This window comes from Herpailurus yagouaroundi, unplaced genomic scaffold (genome assembly GCF_014898765.1).
Source record: "Herpailurus yagouaroundi ecotype Mexico unplaced genomic scaffold, PumYag 545, whole genome shotgun sequence".
Taxonomy (NCBI): Eukaryota; Metazoa; Chordata; class Mammalia; order Carnivora; family Felidae; genus Herpailurus; species Herpailurus yagouaroundi.
The window spans coordinates 1,213,025-1,232,141 of record NW_024412762.1 but is presented as its reverse complement, the minus strand read 5'-3'; the positions used below and the strand labels follow the sequence as shown (position 1 = coordinate 1,232,141).

At 52.2% G+C, this 19,117-nt stretch overlaps 2 protein-coding genes and 1 long non-coding RNA gene across 9 annotated transcripts in view; 2 read left to right on the top strand and 1 right to left on the bottom strand.

The window, feature by feature from the left end:
- The first annotated feature begins 103 nt into the window (after positions 1-103).
- Positions 104-5,114, top strand: TRMT2A (tRNA methyltransferase 2A). Of its 4 annotated transcripts, XM_040465095.1 has the most exons (13): positions 104-234; positions 397-486; positions 725-1,287; positions 1,546-1,654; positions 1,942-2,123; positions 2,312-2,426; positions 2,519-2,634; positions 2,713-2,824; positions 3,443-3,565; positions 3,782-3,857; positions 4,097-4,291; positions 4,408-4,504; positions 4,624-5,114. In XM_040465095.1, exons 2-13 carry the CDS (start codon positions 463-465, stop codon positions 4,853-4,855), a joined length of 1,944 nt encoding a protein of 647 aa, XP_040321029.1. In that variant the 5' UTR covers positions 104-234; positions 397-462; the 3' UTR covers positions 4,856-5,114. The 4 variants fall into 4 exon arrangements, with proteins under 4 accessions (XP_040321029.1, XP_040321031.1, XP_040321030.1 ...); XM_040465097.1 differs by lacking the exon at positions 104-234 and having other exon boundaries at positions 241-486; positions 4,175-4,291; XM_040465096.1 differs by lacking the exon at positions 104-234 and having other exon boundaries at positions 241-486; positions 4,106-4,291.
- Positions 5,115-7,450: 2,336 nt separating this feature from the next.
- Positions 7,451-19,117, bottom strand: part of DGCR8 (DGCR8 microprocessor complex subunit) — a 36,335-nt gene continuing 24,668 nt past the window's right edge. For all 4 annotated transcript variants that reach the window (XM_040465091.1, XM_040465090.1, XM_040465093.1 and 1 more), the window contains 5 exons: positions 12,461-12,561; positions 12,024-12,130; positions 10,139-10,266; positions 8,609-8,722; positions 7,451-7,626 (listed from right to left, as the gene is read on the bottom strand). In XM_040465091.1, coding sequence (XP_040321025.1) covers positions 7,543-7,626; positions 8,609-8,722; positions 10,139-10,266; positions 12,024-12,130; positions 12,461-12,561 — 534 coding nt within the window. In that variant the 3' untranslated portion in view covers positions 7,451-7,542. The remainder of the gene's footprint in view (positions 7,627-8,608; positions 8,723-10,138; positions 10,267-12,023; positions 12,131-12,460; positions 12,562-19,117) is intronic.
- Positions 13,540-15,093, top strand: LOC121023299 (uncharacterized). Its single transcript, XR_005787339.1, has 2 exons — positions 13,540-14,479; positions 14,744-15,093. It is a non-coding gene; the product is annotated as an uncharacterized LOC121023299 (long non-coding RNA).

Genomic DNA, 19,117 nt, shown 5'->3' with positions numbered 1-19,117 from the left:
CGCTTCCCGCCAAAACGCCCGCGGCGCATGCCCGGCCCGCCCGGCAGCCAGGGGAGTGGGTACTCCCAGCGGCCCTCGCGCGCGCTTCCGCCCCAACGCAGCGCATGCCCCTCGAGCACGAGAAAAGGGCTGGGGGTAGGAGGTGACGCGTGGTGATGATGTCACCGGAAGCCAGGATGATAGAGACGCGCGGCCTCGGCTGCACTCGCTGGCGGCGGGAGAGCGGCCGGCTAGGTGAGCGGCCGGCGCAGGCCCCTGGCGGGCAGGCGGCACACCCCATGCCCGAGACCCGAACCTGAGCACGGAGGGTTCGAGTCCCGCCTTGTCCGGGGTGGAGCCGGGGATAGACCTCGCGGCGTCGCACCCGCCCTCTGAGCGCCTGCCTCCCTTTGCCAGGACCAGGACCAGGTGGCGGAGGCAGCCCTCGTGGAGCCCCCAGTCCGGGCAGCGGACGGGCGGACGATGAGTGATAAACTCGACAGTGAAGTAAAGTGAAGGGAGATTCTGATGGGAGACCGGGTGGGAAGGGATGGAGATGGGGGCGGAGGGGGAAACCCCTGGGAGAAAAGTGGGATCGGAGGTGAGTTGGGAGAGGAGGGAAGGGAATGGGGGTGAGGCTGGGCATAGGGTGCACTAATGGAGGTCTGGATGTGGGGCTAGCGAACTGGGGCGTTCAGGTTCTAGGGTGCAGCCCGCAGCCCAGCCCCTGCCTGTCTCCACACAGGGCCCTGTGCCCATGGAAGGCTGCAGCCAGGACAGCAACAGTGCCCAGGGCAGCCCTGAAGCCCTAGCCCCTCAGGAGGAAGAGGAGGAGGAGGAAGGTGGGGCTGGGGTGGCTGCAGAGTCTGTACCTCAGCCTGGGCTCTACAGCTACATCAGGGACGACTTGTTTACCTCGGAGATCTTCAAGTTGGAGCTGCAGAATGTGCCTCGCCACGCCAGCTTCAGTGATGTCCGACGCTTTCTGGGCCGCTTTGGCCTACAGCCTCATAAGACCAAACTCTTTGGGCAACCTCCCTGCGCCTTTGTGACATTCCGTAGCGCCGCTGAGCGGGACAAGGCCCTGCGCGTGCTGCACGGTGCCCTCTGGAAGGGTCGTCCACTCAGCGTGCGCTTGGCCCGACCCAAGGCTGATCCCATGGCCAGAAAGAGGCGGCGTGAGGATGAGGGTGAGCCCACGGCCACATGCATCGCAGATGTAGTGACCCCACTTTGGACCGTGCCCTATGCTGAGCAGCTTGAGCGGAAGCGGTTGGAGTGCGAGCAGGTGCTACAGAAGCTCGCCAAGTGAGTGCGGGTGATCACCCTCTTGGCCCTGGAACTTTGCTCAGCTCTATGCTTGTTCAGCCATCCCGTGCTCTGTATAGACATCCTTAGGTCCTGCATGGTCTCTTGGGTAGCTAACCACTGAGACCCATGTGTAACCAGTGGGGACACTGAGATCCCAAGGGAGGGGCCCAGAAGACCTGGGTATTTGGAGAGTAGCTGGGGAGGGTTGCAGGGGCAGCGGGCTGAGTCCAACCTTGGCCCCACCTCATCCTGCAGGGAAATTGGGAGCACCAACCGCGCCCTGCTGCCCTGGCTGCTCTCACAGAGGCACAAGCACAACAAGGCCTGCTGCCCGCTGGAGGGGGTTAGGCCATCACCCCAGCAGGTCAGGCCCGGCTGGTGTGGCCAGAAACTCACCTCATGTTCTTAAAGGAGCTCTTCTCACTTATCTTTGCCATCCCTTTTCATGCTTTGTATTTATTTTTCCTGTTTCTCACATGACTGTTACTTGTTGTCAGCCCCATCTCCTGGACTGCCAGGCACTGTGGGGGAACTAGAGCCTCTTGCTCACCACCATCTCTCACTTGATGAGCTGTTCTGTCCACTCACAAGTGCTGGATGGCCAGGGTAAGGTCAGGCATGTCTCTCTGCCTCCCTCTACCCTCCCTGCAGACCGAATATCGTAATAAGTGTGAGTTTCTGGTTGGCGTCGGGGTGGACGGGGAGGACAACACAGTCGGCTGTCGGCTTGGCAAGTACAAGGGCGGGACATGTGCTGTGGCAGCCCCCTTTGACACCGTGCACATCCCTGGGGCCACCAAGCAGGTGGTGAAGGCTTTCCAGGAGTTCATCCGGTGAGGGCTTATGGCTGGGCTAGGGGCCCCAAGAAGTCCTGAGGTGGTCTGGGAGCAGAGGGCCTGCCTGGGGGATCCTGGGATTGTGATCTGGTGGGTGGGGCTGGAGGGGAGAGCAGGGAGACTGCTTGCCCAGTCCTGGTTGGCAGATATTGAGGACTCAGGGCCGCTCATGGCTCCCACCACAGGTCCACTCCATACTCAGCGTACAACCCAGAGACATACTCAGGCCACTGGAAGCAGCTGACTGTGCGCACCAGCCGCCGTGGCCAAGCCATGGCCATTGTTTACTTCCACCCCCAGGTCTCAGGCAAGGAGGCCCTGCTGGGGGAGGGTGTCTGGGCCACAGTGAGTTGTGATGCAACTTTACAAGGCCTTTTCTACTGCTTACCCAGAAGCTGAGCCCTGAGGAACTGGCTGGGCTGAAGGCCTCCTTGGCACAGCACTTCATGGCAGGGCCAGGCAAGGCCACTGGGGTGACCTGCCTCTACTTTGTAGAGGAGGGACAGCGGTGAGGACCCTGGGTAGGGATGGGGTGGGTCCCTGCAAGGGCTAGTGATACTGATGGACCTTACCCTACCATCCACAGAAAGACTCCCAGTCTGGAGGGCCTGCCCCTGGAGCACGTGGCTGGAGACCGATGCATCCACGAGGACCTGCTGGGGTTGACCTTCCGGATCTCCCCTCATGCCTTCTTTCAGGTAGCCCCAAATTTCTTAGGATCATGAGGACACATGGAGGGAGACCTGACATGATATCAAGATGTGATGGAGACAGTGGGCTAGGGCAGTGACAAAGGATTAGCCTGGCAAGAGACCTGGGGATAATGTCCAGGCAGGGGAGCCACAAGGATTGTAAGGTAGATGAAAGATCATTTGCCATTAGATTCTTTGACAACCCTCTTGGAGAGCCATATGTGGGGTGTGAGAACAGGAGCTGGAGTAATGCCAGGGCTCTGGTGTGAGCTCTAGTACTCAGAAAAGAGCTTCATAATTGATCGAGGGGTGGTGATATCAGCATCGTTGCCTTTTAAAGCTAGGAGACTGAGGTTGCCAGGCAACCCTCATGGGATTGAGGGTCAGTCTGAGGACTAGGCTTCTGGCTCCCTGATGGTTAGATGTAGGGGGGGGGGGGGGAGGTAGGATCAGGAGACCTAGGAAGAAAGTGAGCGAGCCAGGAATTGGGCCACAGAGGCGGGAAAGATGCCCAGGGAATGCAAGTGCTTGGCATGGGGCAGTGGGGGAGGTGGGCAGGAGGGGAAGCCAACTTGGGCAGCAGGGCTCCCCTGACATCCTTGACACTGCCGGCTCACCCTCCAGGTGAACACCCCGGCAGCCGAGGTGCTCTACACAGTCATCCAGGACTGGGCCCAGCTGGACACAGGGAGCACAGTGCTAGACGTGTGCTGCGGCACTGGCACCATTGGCCTGGCACTGGCCCCGGTGAGCCCTCCTGCCCTTCCTGTGGATACCCTCCCCACACCACCCATGTTGTCACCTGCCTCATGATCCTCCGTGATCCCCAGCCCGAAGACTAAGGTTAACCGTAGTCTGCCAGATTCTCTTCTTCTACTCTCCAAATGCCTCCTGCTGTTCCCTTCCCTAAGAAGCCCCCAGGATGGGTCAGAATGCCATGAGTCTGTCCTTTACTGGTTTCAGAAGGTGAAGAGAGTTGTAGGAATTGAGCTGTGCCAGGAGGCTGTGGAAGATGCCCGGGTGAATGCCCAAGACAATGGTGAGAGCCAGCGCCCCACAAAGGTGGGCAGCAGATGCCTCTGCTGCATACCCTCAGCACAGCACCTGGGACCCACCAGGTGGTTCTTAGGGCCCATGGTGGGTGGGGTGAGGGCAGAGAGTACAGGAGGGCTCCTATTACGTGTACTTAACACATGTCCAGGATGCCTGAGGCTGCCTGATGGGGGAAGGTGAGCAGCCTCCCTAGACAACAGGCTTTCCTAATGCATCTCTGGCCAGGGACTTCAGGACACCAGGCAAAGCCCCGTGGGGGAGAGTGTCCTTGGTCCCCTGACAGGGCTGTCATGCCATGTCCAGAGTTGAGCAATGTTGAGTTCCATTGTGGGAGAGCCGAGGACCTGGTGCCCGCTCTGGTGAGCAGACTGGCCTCCCAGCAGCTCGTTGCCATCCTGGACCCTCCTCGTGCTGGCCTGCGTAAGTGGTCTCCATTTGGGGGTTGTTAAGGGGAAGATGGTGGGCAGGGATGTTGGGATGGCACACCAAGCTGTGCAGCCTCAGACCTGATGCCCATCCCATCTGGGTCTCCTCAGATTCCAAAGTGATCCTGGCTGTCCGAAGAGCCGAGAACCTCAAACGGCTCCTGTACGTCTCTTGCAACCCCCGGGCAGCCATGGGCAACTTTGTTGAGTGAGTGTGAGGTGGGGGGATCTGGGGTGGATTGGGGCCCTGCACACAACCTCCCCCTCCTCCACAGGAGCCCCTTCCAGACTCACGTGGCTGATCTTGACACTCCTTTCTCACCACAGCCTCTGCAGGGCCCCATCTAATCGGGTGAAGGGCACTCCCTTCCGGCCTGTCAAGGCTGTGGCCGTGGACCTGTTCCCGCAGACCCCGCATTGTGAGATGCTCATCCTGTTTGAGAGGGTGGAGTACCCCAATGGCACAGGGGCCCTGGAGCCCCAGGACCCTCCAGCCCAGCCCCCACCAGGGTCCCCAGATGATACCCTGCAGGAAACTGGGGCTTCCACCTCTTCCTAGGTCCCTGGAGCACTAGAAACTTGCCCTTTCAGAATAGGGCCCGGTCTTCATCACCGGGGCAGAAGCCAAGGGGCTCCCCAAGTCCTTGCTTCACCTCAGGATGCTCAGGCAAGCACCTAGAGAGCATGAGACACAGCTGCCCCAACTCAGCCTGTCCCCATGGACCCTAGGCTCTTGTCCCCTACCACCCCCCCCCCCTTCCCAAGTTCCTTTTGGGCTAGCTGGGGCACAGGGTCAGAATAAACCATTGCTGAACTACTGGCATGACTGATGAGCATTCAAGGTTGGCAGATGGGGCCTGCCCTTACTTTATCCCCTACTGCGGGTGGGGGGGCGGGGGAAGCCAGCAGGGCCCCTTGAGCACCCTGCCAAGACTAAGTCTGAGCCCCCAGCTGCCAGTCCCTCCACATGGCCGGGAGTCACAGAAAGTGTGCCAACAGTGCCAGGTCTCCTGCTTATTATCCTAAGAGAAGAAGAAACTGGGAGCTCATGGCTCAGGGCCAGTTGTGCATGTGGGGTGGAGACATGGCAGGGGGCCAGGCCTATCTGCTACAGGTCAGCCCAGCAGGCTGCACCACTCTTCCTGTACCCCGAGGGGAGGTTCCATCCCCAATCTGGCCCGGAGCTCTGAAGGGAGGCCACTGTTATGACCAAAGGCCAGGCTGGGACACTGCTCAGATGTTGCAAAAGCAGTGTCCCCAGGCAAATGCCTCAGCCCTGTGAGACAGGCTAAAGAGGGGGATACTGGCCAGCTGAGGGTCCACAAAGCCCCATAGCCTCACATGGTTAGAAGAAACAAACGCCAGTCATTCCCTTTTGGGACAGTTTTGCTTTATGCATTCAGACAATCAAGGCTCACCCTGAAAGCCACAGCTTAGCCACCACCTGAAAGGTACACAACAGGCAGTGGCCACATGGAGGTGGCATCAGTACAGGCTCTACCTGCCCTCTGCAGCCACAGCATGGCTGTGTGCACACAACACTCACACCCACATAGGAGGGACAGAGGAAGGACACAGGGAGGCTGCAGCAAAGCTCGCTGCCTCTATTAACGTGTGCACGAAGCTTTGGTTCACAATGGCGCATCTGGCTGTTCTGAGAGCAAACACAGTCAAATGATTATTCACAGCTGCAGACAGGAGGCAAGACAGAAGCAAGTATCTAATTACAGCAACTTGATTTAAAGGTTTTGTTTATAAACGTCAACACAGAAGCCAACCTCAGTCACATAGGTGGCAAGGGAGGGATACACTGTGGGTGGCACACAAGACCCAACATTGTCTTCCTGAAAACAAATGCCATCAACACCAACCACGGGGGACATGATGGAGAACAGGCACACCCGTGGAATGTGACAATGCAACCCAGCACTGGGCTCCTGCAGCTGACAGTGCACCATGAGCACACAGCACCCTGAGCAGGCCCTGGTGACAGGGAACTGATGACTACCTGTACCTTGCACATGGGGACAACCAAGGGCCCTAAGCACACCCACATCCTCTGGGGTTCAGGGCAGGAACACACTTATCCCTGCACTGGTCCACAGGAGCCACCTGGAAAACACAGGCTGCTGGTCAAAGTAACAGGCTGGCCACCAGGCCTGGATGCATAGGGCAACTGCCCTTGAAATCCAGTGAAGCCATTGTCACAGGGAAGACAGCCACCGTCCATGTGTTTATGCCAGGTCTGGAGAAGAGCGCCACTTTGTGATCACGGATGGATTGCACTGAGGGTCCTTATTTCCTCTTTTAAAATCCCCGTGCTAAAATGCATTAACTTGTTTATATCTGCTACGTGACTCCAAATCTACCTTCTACTCTCACTGTAAAAGTTTCTTTCCAAATGCTAAAATTTCATAAAAGCTTTAAAAATTGATGGGTGGACAGATGGACTTGACTGTGCAAAAATCATTAGTAAAAAGTTGCCAGAGGCCAGTGAAGGTGAGGGGCCTCATTGTCTTAAGAAGGCGTGTTTTTAGGACATTAAGACTTACTCAGAAAAATGGACCGCACGCCAACCCAGGACCAGGGCAACAAGCCAGGCATACACTGGCAATGCATTTCAAGGATGGCAAATAATCACCTTGAGGGTTTGCCTACAATCTCTGAAAAATAGTTCTGATTCTAAAATTGTGTTTATTTTAAACCAAAAAGGTCTGAAATACTCCTTCCTGTTGTAACCTTTTCAGAGAAAAAGGGAAAACACAAGAGGCAGGGAAGGGGATGGGGGTCCCAGCGTGCGCCTTCTGACCAGGTCCCTGCAGTGGTCTGCGGGAACCCTGGGCACAGGGTACCACAGAACTTTGCCACCACTTTCTCATTTTATCTGACATTTGTCAGTGCATGTTATGTACTGACACACATGAAAACCTTCATCAAACCAGTCTGCAGCAAGTCCACATAAGCAGAGGTTATCCACAGTTATTGTCAAGCTCTTGGCTTCCACCTGTGTGGACAAGCAGAGTCCATCCTTGAACACGCCCACTCAGACCTGTGGGCGGCCCCCAAGGAAGAGCTTCGTGGCCCTGTTGTCCCCATGCACCAGAGCCCCACCCCTCTGGCCCTGACGGCAGAAGCCTGGCCGCAGGGGAGGAACTCAGATCGGAGGCCCGAGGCTGCAGAGTGAGTGGCGTGAGGTCTCCCTGGCAGCAGAGCTGGCAGTCCCCGCGCCTGACCCTGCTGCCTCCCTCATACGTCCACAGTGCACAGGGGCTCGCCACCAGGCTGGGCAGACGCCACAATAGACATCTTGGGTTTCTTTCGTGTCTCCTCCTGAAAGAACAACAAAGGTCAGGGATGCCAACAAAGTAGGAACATGTGGCCAAGCGCAACTTCAGGCAAGAGGCTCCTGAGGCAGGGTGGAAATGTGAGGGGGCAAGCTCAGCACAGTGGTACCAGGTAGCCTCTGGAGTAGGAGGGCACCACTGCTTTGCACTACACCACATGAGAAGGAAGGAAGGTCTGAGGAGTGGACCAGATAGGGGGCTGGCTGGGTCTCCCTGGATGCCATCTCAGAGAACTGTGTGCTGGTGCTTCCCTGGGAAGCAGACCACACTCCCAGAAGTGAAGGGCCAAGGAAGTTACAGCCACCAGGGACAATCACGTAGGTGGTTCTCTGTCCCCATCCCAACTTGAGGGCAGGTTCTCTCTCCCCGCCCCAACTTGAGGTATCTCCTGGACCAGAAAGGCCAAACATACAACAGATTCTCATTCCCCACCTCCCTCTCCCCAGGGTTTTATATAGGCCTCCAGGCAAATACCACAGCTTCACAAGGTCCTAGCCTAGAAGACCCTCAGGCAAGTGGTTTTAGGAAGCTTCATCGGGACTGAGCCTTACCCAGGTTCAATGTTGTGTGAACCATGCTCCTCCCTCACAGAAATGACAAGGACCCAAAGAAGAGGCGGCCCAGGATGGTAGTCTGTGTCCCACAAGACCCTGAGAATGGGAGGCCTGGCTGGTATAACGTCCCTGCCTTCAAACTGAGTACTGAGTGGAAATACCCAGAAGGCAGGTCCTTCACAACCACAGGCCAGGGCTGAGAGTTCTATAATGTAACTAAAAAGTGAATTGATCTGATGCAAATGTCATGAATGCTGAAACGCAAGGAAAAGCACATCTACCCTAGAAGTGTTGAGGCTGACTTCCCTCCCACAGCTGCCAAGGTGGCTGTGCTAGGTGCCCCTCCCCTCCCTTGAGGGCAAGAGGATGAGGGTGCGGAGGGGCCTTTGGTGCTGGCTGGGCCTGCACACTCACCCTCTCCTCAGCCAGCCTCTTCATCTCCTCCTGTAGTTTGCTCAGGATGTGCAGGTTTGGCTTGTTCTTCTTGGCATATTGCTGCAGCTCAATCACACTTTTGTCCGAGGTCTCCTGGGGAGCACAGCACCTTGCTCTCAGGACTGCCTGGGGCAGGCCCCACAGACATATTACGGCCAGCAGCCAGAGCTGCACTCCCAACCCACACCTGGCAGCTGACACAGCCACAGAGAACGCAGACCAGTCCACAGCTGCCCAGCTCACTTTCTGACCATACTACCCCCACTTCTGCCTCACCCTGAGCAGGCAGAAGCCACAGCCTCTTCCCTTCATGGGGCAAAGGCATCCTGGCACCCAGCTGCCTCCACTCCTGCCATTGGCTGGGCACTTGTACTGCCCAGACCCTCAGAGTGGAACGATCAGAGTACGGCCTCCACCAGCAGGGACAGCATGCTGCCCGATGGGATAAACCCTGGCACTGGGGCCCAGCTGGGAGCCCATCAGCCCTAGACACTGCGCTCTCTGCATATCTGCAAACCCTCCAACTTTGAGAACAGGATCAAGCTGTCCTGAGGCCCTTCCTGTCTGAAAAGGCCATCTCTGAGGCCGCCTGCCGTGCCTTCGAGTGTCAGACTCCACCTGTCCTCCAAAAGATACAGGCTGAGGCTGTGCCTAGACTGGACGCTCATCCTCCAACTTAGGGAGAGTTCCCACTCACAGGCCAAAGCAGGCTTTTCTCAATCTTAGCCCAAACAAGATACAGCACAAAAGTAAAGGCACATGAAGGCAGAAATCAGCCTCATCTGCAGTCATTGGAGTTTTCTCAGCAACACATATCTGGAGGTTCCTCTCTAAGTACCCTGGGGGCCCAGTGTCACCTCCTTAGATGCCACATGGCCACCCCTCCCCTCACTGGGATGCAGGTAACCCAGACTATTTCTGGAAACATCAGGGTAAAAATAAACGTAAACACCTCCCAGGGCTTCCCTCCACCCCACAAAACATACAAACCTAAGGGTACTGGTTTAAATCTCTCGATCTCGGCAAAACATCAGAAACTAAACACATGACGTGCACAGGTGTTTAGTTAAAAAAAACTGGTGTTCATAAGCAGGAAGGGGTGGCCTGCATCTCCTACTCTCCCTTAAGCTTCTAGGGGTCCTCAAATTAATCCAAGGGCTTGCAGTTCCGGTGTGGGGGAAGGGGAGACACCAGGTCTCAGCTCAGAAGCTTCCTCTCCACTGGGGCTGGCAGCACTCACCACCTGTACCTCCTGCTGGGCAGGCTCACCCCACACAGCCAGAGCCAGGCCCAGGCTCCTCAGGGAGGGAGACACAGCATGAATGACCACCTCCCACCCCCAAGGTCACAGACATGGCCCAGCAGAGCGCCTGAGAAGCAGCCTTGAACAAGAGCAGAGCTGCCCAACACTATCTCCGGTGACAGCAGGACCTCAAACAGGTGTGCCACGGTGGAGGGAGGATGATAAGCACAGAGGCTGCCCTAGGTCCTGGGGAGGAGCCTGGTTACCTGCTTGACCATCTTGCTGCTTTCGCGACCATACATGCGCAATAAAGACCCCCAATTCTTGACATGTGGATGCAGCAGCTGAAGGATTTTCTGAGAGGCTAACTGTTTTCCAACTCTCTTATTCTTACCTGTGAGGAAGGAAGAGGAAATGTGGAGAGGGAGTCACTAGAACATTCAGCTGTCAACATGGCCACCTTGCCTAGAGAGGAGACACACCTGCCATTCCCCCACCCAGCAAACGGCATGTTCTACAGGAGGGGGTACAGACGTCTTCCACCACTGCAGTGGGCACTGGAGTCTTACAAAGCTGAGACCAGGACCCACCCTAACCCCATTTAGCAGAACAGCTCCCTCAAAGGCTTCAGAAAATCAGAATGGGCCCAAGGTCATAACTTACAAGGCCTCCCTCCCACCACACCCTACACTTCCAGAGATACAGACAAGCAAAACGAGTACCATGAAGCACATAGCCCAAGGCTCCTTGGGGACAGGCACAGGCGGGGGAGGCTCTGCCAGAAAGCCCAGAGGAGTTTCCAGAGGGTGTATGAACTTTGAAAGAGGAGTTTCTATGTATGCAGAGGGAAGGTGGGGCCAGGGAGCAGAGTGGGTCTGAGTGCCAGGAGATGCCTATGGCCAGACAGACCAAGGTGGCCACACTTCCCAGATAGGGAGGTCAATGGTGCCAGCACTCCTTCTATGCCACACCTGCCTGCTCCAGAAGGTGTCTCAGTGAGGACTAATATCTGCTGAATCACAGGGGACACCCAGGTCTGTGAGTTCTGTGATTTTCCCAAGGCCAACTTCTGTGTTACTTTCTAATTTACATAGCACTGGTTTTGTGTTTATAGTAGTCATACAAAGTTTTCTTTTAAAATAAAGTTGTTTTCAGAAGTGGTTACTTTAGGGGTGCCTGGATGACTCAGTCAATTAAGCATCTGACTCTTGATTTCAGTTCAGGTCATGGCCTCAGTGTGTGAGTTTGAGCCCCACGTCAGATTCTGCACTGACCGTGCAAAGCCTGCTTGGGATTCTCTGTCTCCCTCTTTCTCTGCCCTTCCCCCCACTCATATATGGCACACTCTCTCAAAAATAAACATTAAAAGATAAGATAAAATAAAATGTAGTTATTTCAAAAACCAAATTCAGTGGGGCGCCTGGGTGGTTCAGCCAGTTAAGCATCCACTGGCTCAGGTCACGATCTCATGGTTTGTGAGTTCGAGTCCTGGATCAGGCTCTATGTTGACAGCTAGCTCAGAGCCTGGAGCCTGTCTTCAGATTCTGTGTCTCCCTCTCTCTCTGTCCCTCCCCTGCTCACACACACTCTCTCTCTCTCTCTCAAAAATAAACATAAAAAAATTTTTTTTAAATAAAGAAGTTAAAAATAAATAACCAACCAAATTTGGTAAATACTGCAGGTGGTGTACACAAAGACCAGAAATGGGGCAGGCACATCACCCAGCACAGGGACACAGAGTAGGGCAGGGCAAGGGCTCTGCTGCCATTCTAGGACATCCCTCCTCCTGCCACAGGGACCATGGGCTGGATGGGGCACTAGTGGCAGGGAGGGGGAAAACATGGCCTAGCCAAAGTGACCAGCCCAAGCCCAGGAACTAGGAGGATAGGGTTGGTACAGGCAGGACTACCACAGTCCCACCTCAGACTGACAGGCTTTCAGACAGAGGTCGATAGGAGATGCCAGTGGACACGGAGGACTGCGGGTGGTCAGCACACAAGGCAGGAGCTTGGGAGTGATGCCAGGGTAGTGGCCTGAGACTAAGCCCCAGAGGCTCAGGGCTCCCAGACAGGCCACATGGCAGTGTGCAACCTCCCCAGTGGTCAAAGGAAATTGCAGTGGGGTGACAGGGAGGAGGGAGGCAGTCCTTACACCAGCCGCGCACTGTGTGTTTGCCGCACGCCATGACATATTCACTCTTCTGGTTTTTACCAGGAACCACTTCAAACTTGATGGATGTATCACCCATTCCATGGTTTCTTAAAGGAAAAACATAGACAACCAGTGCCATCAGCTGAGGACAAAGAAATGACAGCTTCAGGATAGGCTTTAAAGGCTCAATGAAGACAATGCCAACCCTTTCCCCAAACCGCACATCTCAGCTGAAAAGGAGGGGATTCTCCTGATCCGATCTCATAGGCTCTGACTGACCAGCAGGCACAGGGGCTCCTGTGCACACAGGGAATACTTGCAATGGCTTGGCCTTTAGCATCACCTCTTGAACCAGGATAAACAGCTAGTAAAGACATTGGGCACCAAAAGAAAAGCCCCCACACAACCCTACTCAGAAGGGGAAGCACCCGCCCTACCTTTTAAGGCACTCGTGAAGGATCTGATAGGGAGACAACAGTCCGGCCTTGCTGGTCAGCTCGTAGACCCGTGAGTCCTCGATACTGATGTGGTTAAAATACTACAAAACAAAGCAGCCACTCCTAAGAACTGGACCGAGCCTGCTGGCCTCACGGAGCTGTTCCCCATGCTGTCTGCTTCCCCCAAAAGCTTCCTGTCATCTTTACTGCCTTGAAGAGCACATTGCGCCCCCACCTCATTGTCCAGCGGTCCCTCTGAGACAGGACAAGCAGTGCTGTGCTAGGTTGGAGAGTATGCTACAACGGGGTGGCAAAGCCTGGTGCTGCCTGGGAGCCTTTTCTGAATCTGAGTCTGATCAATTAGAAATCTAAAGACAGACAACCTTAGAAAAAAATTTTGAAGATCATCGTAAGTGAGATTATAGAAGACAAAAGGTAAATCAGACAAAAGAGATGCACTCTAAAAAGGCCAAGCTCAGGGGCGCCTGGGTGGCGCAGTCGGTTAAGCGTCCGACTTCAGCCAGGTCACGATCTCGCGGTCCGTGAGTTCGAGCCCCGCGTCAGGCTCTGGGCTGATGGCTCAGAGCCTGGAGCCTGCTTCCGATTCTGTGACTCCCTCTCTCTCTGCCCCTCCCCTCTTCATGCTCCGTCTCTCTCTGTCCCAAAAATAAATAAACGTTGAAAAAAAAAATTTTTTTAAAAAGGCCAAGCTCTCTGAAGGCTGTGAAGGGCCTGGCCTGGCTCCTGTTTCAAACACAGAGTCATCCTGTCCTAGCTCTGAAACCAACTGCTATGCCCAGAGAACAGAACAACTAAAGGGTTAATGGGAAACCACTTAACCAGTTGAGGGGAAAAAAGAGAAGTTCTGCACAACAGTGGCAGGCAGCAGCCAGGAGGCAGCGTTGACCCCAACCAGACTTGGGCCTCTGCTGAGCCGCCCTCTGTGAACGGAGGATGTGGCCTAGTTCACTCAGCACAGCCCACCTCCCTGGTGGGGATTGCTGGGCTTCTGGGGTTGCCATAGCAAGGTACCACCAAGTGGGTGGCTTATTTATTTTTTCACAATTCTGGAGGCCAGAAGTCCCAAAGCAAGGTGTCAGCAGGCCATATTCCCTTTGAAACCTCTATGAGAGATTCTTTCTGGACCTTCCCAGGTTTTGGCAGCACCAAGCTTTCTTTAGCATCACTCCCAACTCCACCCAGCCCTCTCTCCACTTCCCTCCCTCTTCTTACAAGAACACAACACTTATAAGAACACTACTCTGGGCAGGGAGGCAGGAGTTCCTCTCTCAGCGGACTGTGACTGAGTCAAGGAAAGCAAGGTGCCATTTCTAAAGGGAATTGCTGATTCTGGTGAGCTAGAAATCTCCCTACTCTCATTTGGCTACAGTTTCCAACAGGTCCCCACAAGATACCTCCACTTACGAGCATCTGCATCAGCATGGATCAGTTTCCAGGGAAAGTTATTCACCAAGACATCAGGCCCTAGACCTTAGTGGCTAGCCAGGCAGCCGACCCATCCATGGTGGCTGGCTCTCTCATTTCAGCCTTTTGATAACCCAGTCTCTAACCAGCAGTCGGCACCTGGGCTGTGGACCTGTGGTCAGACTGAGCAAGACCACCTGTGTACCCACGATCCTCCCTGACAGAGCCGAGGCAGACACACACATGGCAGAAGAACACACACTAAGAAGCCCAAAGATATCCAACAGACGCTGGCAAAGGCCAACTGTGGTATGGACCACAATTACCTACACCAAGAGCCACAGTCACATGTTGCAGGTTAACCTGCAAGGAGCATATAGAGACTATAGTACAAAGGGCAGAAGTGGCCCAATGACAACAGTACAGAAGAAGTTTGGATCACTGGTGCCCAACAGATACTGAAAGACCCTGAGAGAGCACCACAGACAGACCAGCACCCATAAACCCAACAATTTAAATAAAATGGACCAATTCCTTGAAAAGTGCAAATTACCCAAACTGCTCTATTCAAGAAGTTGAACTTGTAGTTAAAAGGTCCCTTCAGGGGCGCCTGGGTGGCGCAGTCGGTTAAGCGTCCGACTTCAGCCAGGTCACGATCTCGCGGTCCGTGAGTTCAAGCCCCGCGTCAGGCTCTGGGCTGATGGCTCAGAGCCTGGAGCCTGTTTCCCATTCTGTGTCTCCCTCTCTCTCTGCCCCTCCCCCGTTCATGCTCTGCCTCTCTCTGTCCCAAAAATAAATAAACGTTGAAAAAAAAAATTTTTTTTTTTTAAATAAAATAAATAAATAAATAAATAAAAGGTCCCTTCAAAGAAAACTCCATACTCAGATCGTTTCATTGGCAACAACTACCAAATATTTAAGAAAAAAAAAATGATACCAATTCTAGACAATCTTTCAAAACACCACAAGAGGAGGGACAATTGCCAATTCATTTTATGATGTTAGCAGTACCCTTATTAACACCAAAGAGAACTACAAACTAATAATCCTCATAAACACAGGTGTAAAAATCCTACATAGAGTATTAGCAATTTGTAACCATTAACACATAAAAACAAATCTATGCCATGCCCAAGAAAGGACTTAGCCCAGGAATGCATTAAAAAAAAAAAAAAAAATCAATCAACATAATACATTATATCAACAAATTAAGGAGGAAAAAGTCTGTAATATCAATTGGTAAGGAATAGAAGAATCCTTCCTCAACCTGATAGAGGGCATCAACAAACAACTAACACCTAACATCATATTCAATGGTCAGAGACTGTATGCTTCACCCCAAGATCAGGAACAAGACAAGGATGTCCACTCTCCCCACTGCTACTCAACATGTAATGGAGCTTCTAATCAGAGTAGTAAGGCAAGAAAAAGAAACAAAAGGCATCTAGATTGGAAAGGAAGAAATCAAACCATCACAGTCAACCTGGTCTGTACACAGAAATCCCAAAGAAATCTACAGAAAAACTACTGGAACTAATAAAGCAGTTCAGCAAAGCCACAAGACATACGATCAATATACGACAGTAAATGAGATTGCTATACACTAGCAATCAACAGAACTGAAACTAAAGTGCTACTCACAACAGCTCCAAAACACATGTGAAATACTCAAGTCCAAATCTAGTAAAACATGTGAAAGATCTGCATACTAAAAATGACCAAACACTAATAAAAGACATTAAAGATTTCAATAAATGGAGAGATACACTGGGTTTGTGAACTGAAAGACTCAATACTGTTAGGAAGTCCATTCTCTCCAAATTTATCTACAGATGTAACACAATTCCAATCAAAATCTCAACAGAACTTTTTGTACTAACATACTGTTTCTATACGGAAGGGAAAAGTAGCTGGGGTAACCAAAAAGTGCTTTTGAAAAAGAACAAAGTTTGAGGGTTCCCACGGATTCCAAGAATTCATGTCATCAAGAAGGTATGGCATTGGTGAAAGGTCACACAGATCAAGGAGACAGAGTACAGAGATAGACCCCCACACACATGCTCATCTGGCTCGACAGACATGCAAAGGCACCCAGTTGGACATATACTTATGATACAGCCCAGCAAGGCCATCTTGGGTGCTTAGCTACACTCACGTGGAAAACCGGAGAGCCTCACAGCAGCCAAATGCTAATCACCCAAAAATGGAAATGCACTCAACACCCCTCAAGTGAGAAGAACATACTAGGCACTGCCCTGCAATAGGCACACTCAGCAGCAAAAATTACCCAACCATCGACACCAGCACCAACACAGATGATTCTCAAGTGCATCACTGAGTTGGAGCTTGGTTCTAAGGCTACCTCCCCTGTGACTCCACTGATAAGACATTTGGGAATTGGATAACCTACAGAGATAGCTCAGTGACTACCAGGGTAAAAAGAAAGTTTTGACTACAAAGGGGCACAAGGGGCAGTTTAAGAAAACTGGGAGGGGGAGAACATTTGAAAATGTCTTGATTGTGCTGTTGGTTACATGACAAAACTACACGTTTCAAAATTCACAGAAGTGTACCAAAAAGTGCATTTACCACTCTATAATTTTTTTTAATTTTTTGAGAAAGTGAGCAACTGTGAACACACACGAGCAGGGGAGGGACACAGGGAGAGGGAGAGAGAGAATCCCAAGCAGGCTCCACACTATCAGTATTGAACCTGATGGAGGGCTCAATCTCATGACCTGAGCCAAAATTAAGAGTCGGACACTTAACCAATCGAGCCAACTAAGTGCCCCGAACTCTCTATTAAAACCTAAATTGGTCGGGGGCGGGGGAAGGGAACCAAAAAAAAACCAAGTCACTAATGCCTAAATTCTAGAACAAGCATGAACCAACCACAACCCACAGCTACCTAAAAAGCTATAAAATACTAAGAAGAAATCACCCCAGGTCTTGTGAAAAGGCTCAGTACCAGTTCTGCTCATCTGTTAATCAACACCAAACATGCTATGCCCTGAGCCTCTGCTTCCATGGCAATTCTAGAATTCTGGATATTCTATATCCACACCACCATTGCATGTGGACTTTGTGCCACTGTACCTCAAGGACAGCAGTGCATAGCGAGAGCTCCCAAAGAACCAGGGCCTGCCCAGCCAACCTTGGCATCCTGCCCCACAGCTGGAACTCTGGAGCCACACCTCCACAAGGGCACCACCACCCACCCACCAAGCTACTGACAAGGATGTGACAGAAACACTGTCACAATTTTTCAGGAGCAAGACAGCAATTCCTATCAGTCATGATTGTGCTGCTCTAGTACCTTCAACCTGACAGAAAAGCTACTTTCTTCTCTGAAAAATTTTAAAATGGGAAGTAAGTACACACATATAACAATTAAATTCTAAGTGTGAAGAAAAACCTCTCCAGAGGATGAGGACATTTTTGGTCATCAGACACATATCTGGTCCTTGTATCCAGTTCAGGGAGCGCCTAAAACTTTAGAATTTCCTAATAGGAGTATCTTTTGTTATTCAAAGGAGTCCCTCTGGACCTCATCTGAGTTTATGCTAATTAGGCATGGTGGGGGGCAGAGCCTAGACAGCTTCATGAGGGGGCTGGTCACCAGAAAGACCAACCATGATTAAGCACCTCTTCATCTGGCTGTCCATTTGTATTCTTAATAATAAACCGGTAAACGTAAGGAGTTTCCCTGAGTTCTGAGAGCAAATTCTAAAAAAGTTCTCATTCAAGCAAATTAATGAACCCAAGGGAAGGCATGGAAACCCCTGAATCTGTAGTTGGCTGGTCAATGTGGGTGGCCTGCACACCCCATTTGTGGCTGGAATGTGAAGTGTGGGCAGTCTTTTGGAACTGAGCCAACTCCATGTAAATAGTGTAAGAACTGAGCAAAGTTGTAGACACCTAGCTTGTGTCAGAGAATTGGAGAACCAACATGAAAAAGTCCCTTGTGTGTACAAGGGAACTTTTATACCTGGGATTTCCGAGCTGCCCACATAGCCTCCTCTACCTGGGAAGACCTCCTCTCACAAGCTTGCCTTTTCTTTTTTTTTTTAATTTTTTAATGTTTATTTATTTTTTAGAGAGAGAGACAGAGTATGAGTGGGGTAGGAGCAGAGATAGAGAGGGAGACCTAGAATCCGAAACAGGCTCCAGGCTCCGATCTGTCAGTACAGAGCCTGCTGTGGGGCCAGAACTCGGGACCAGCGAGATCATGACCTAGGCTGAAGTTGGACACCCAACCAACTGAGCCACCCAGGCACCCCTCTCAGGCTACTTTCTGATGTTATTTCTGGAAAGATCCCTCACTTTCCAGAAGAGCACCAGAGTACATGGCCAGATCCTGAATCTTCCTACTATCCAGCACAACCTGAGGCACAAATTCCAGAAAACTGCAGTCTCTGTCACAGCAGATGCCTCACTAGAGGTGCTGATGTAAAAGGCTCCAGGGACAAGGATGCAGCCACAATGACCTTACAGACTGTACAGGGCAGGAGGAAAGGTGGAAAATGAAAGAACTGAGCACAAAGACTGCCAACTGGTCATCATCAAAACCATGCACTCTAGAGAAGAGGTAACCACCAGTCTCTGACCACCAAGCATGAGGTAGAGACAGGGTTGACATCACAGTCTGGGGCAAGCTCGTAGCCCTCCAAGAGTGTATACCACCAGACAGCCACATATGAGGCCACATGCAGGTGGTGGGACTGCAAAAAGCAGCTGGGACAGAGCAGGTAACTGGAGCGACAGACCACTCTTCAACACACAAGGCTGGGAGAGCCATGGAACACCCCTGGGTCCCTAAGCTGGCCAGAATGAAACTGGGAGGTCCCTGCTTAGGGAACTACAATGGTGCCAAATACAAAAGTGAACTAAAGCCAACAGTAAGCACAGAGACTTTCAGATTAAAAACTGGACTGAAATGCTAATTCATTCAGTTAATAACCAACCAAGCCAGATGCTGGTATCTTAGAGGCCACAACACTAAATGGAGACCATCTTGGATCTTATCTTGAAACCAGGTGTTCCTAACACTTGCTGTACTAACCCTGGAGAATTTTCCATTATCTCAACATGTCAAAAATTTCTTAAATCAACTATAATTTACTGAGTTACTTTAAACTTTACGACAATAGCCACAGGCAGTGGGGCGTGGGTGCTGCATGCTTAGACAGGTAAGACACACATCCCCACCGCATTGGGCAACAGCAGAGGCTA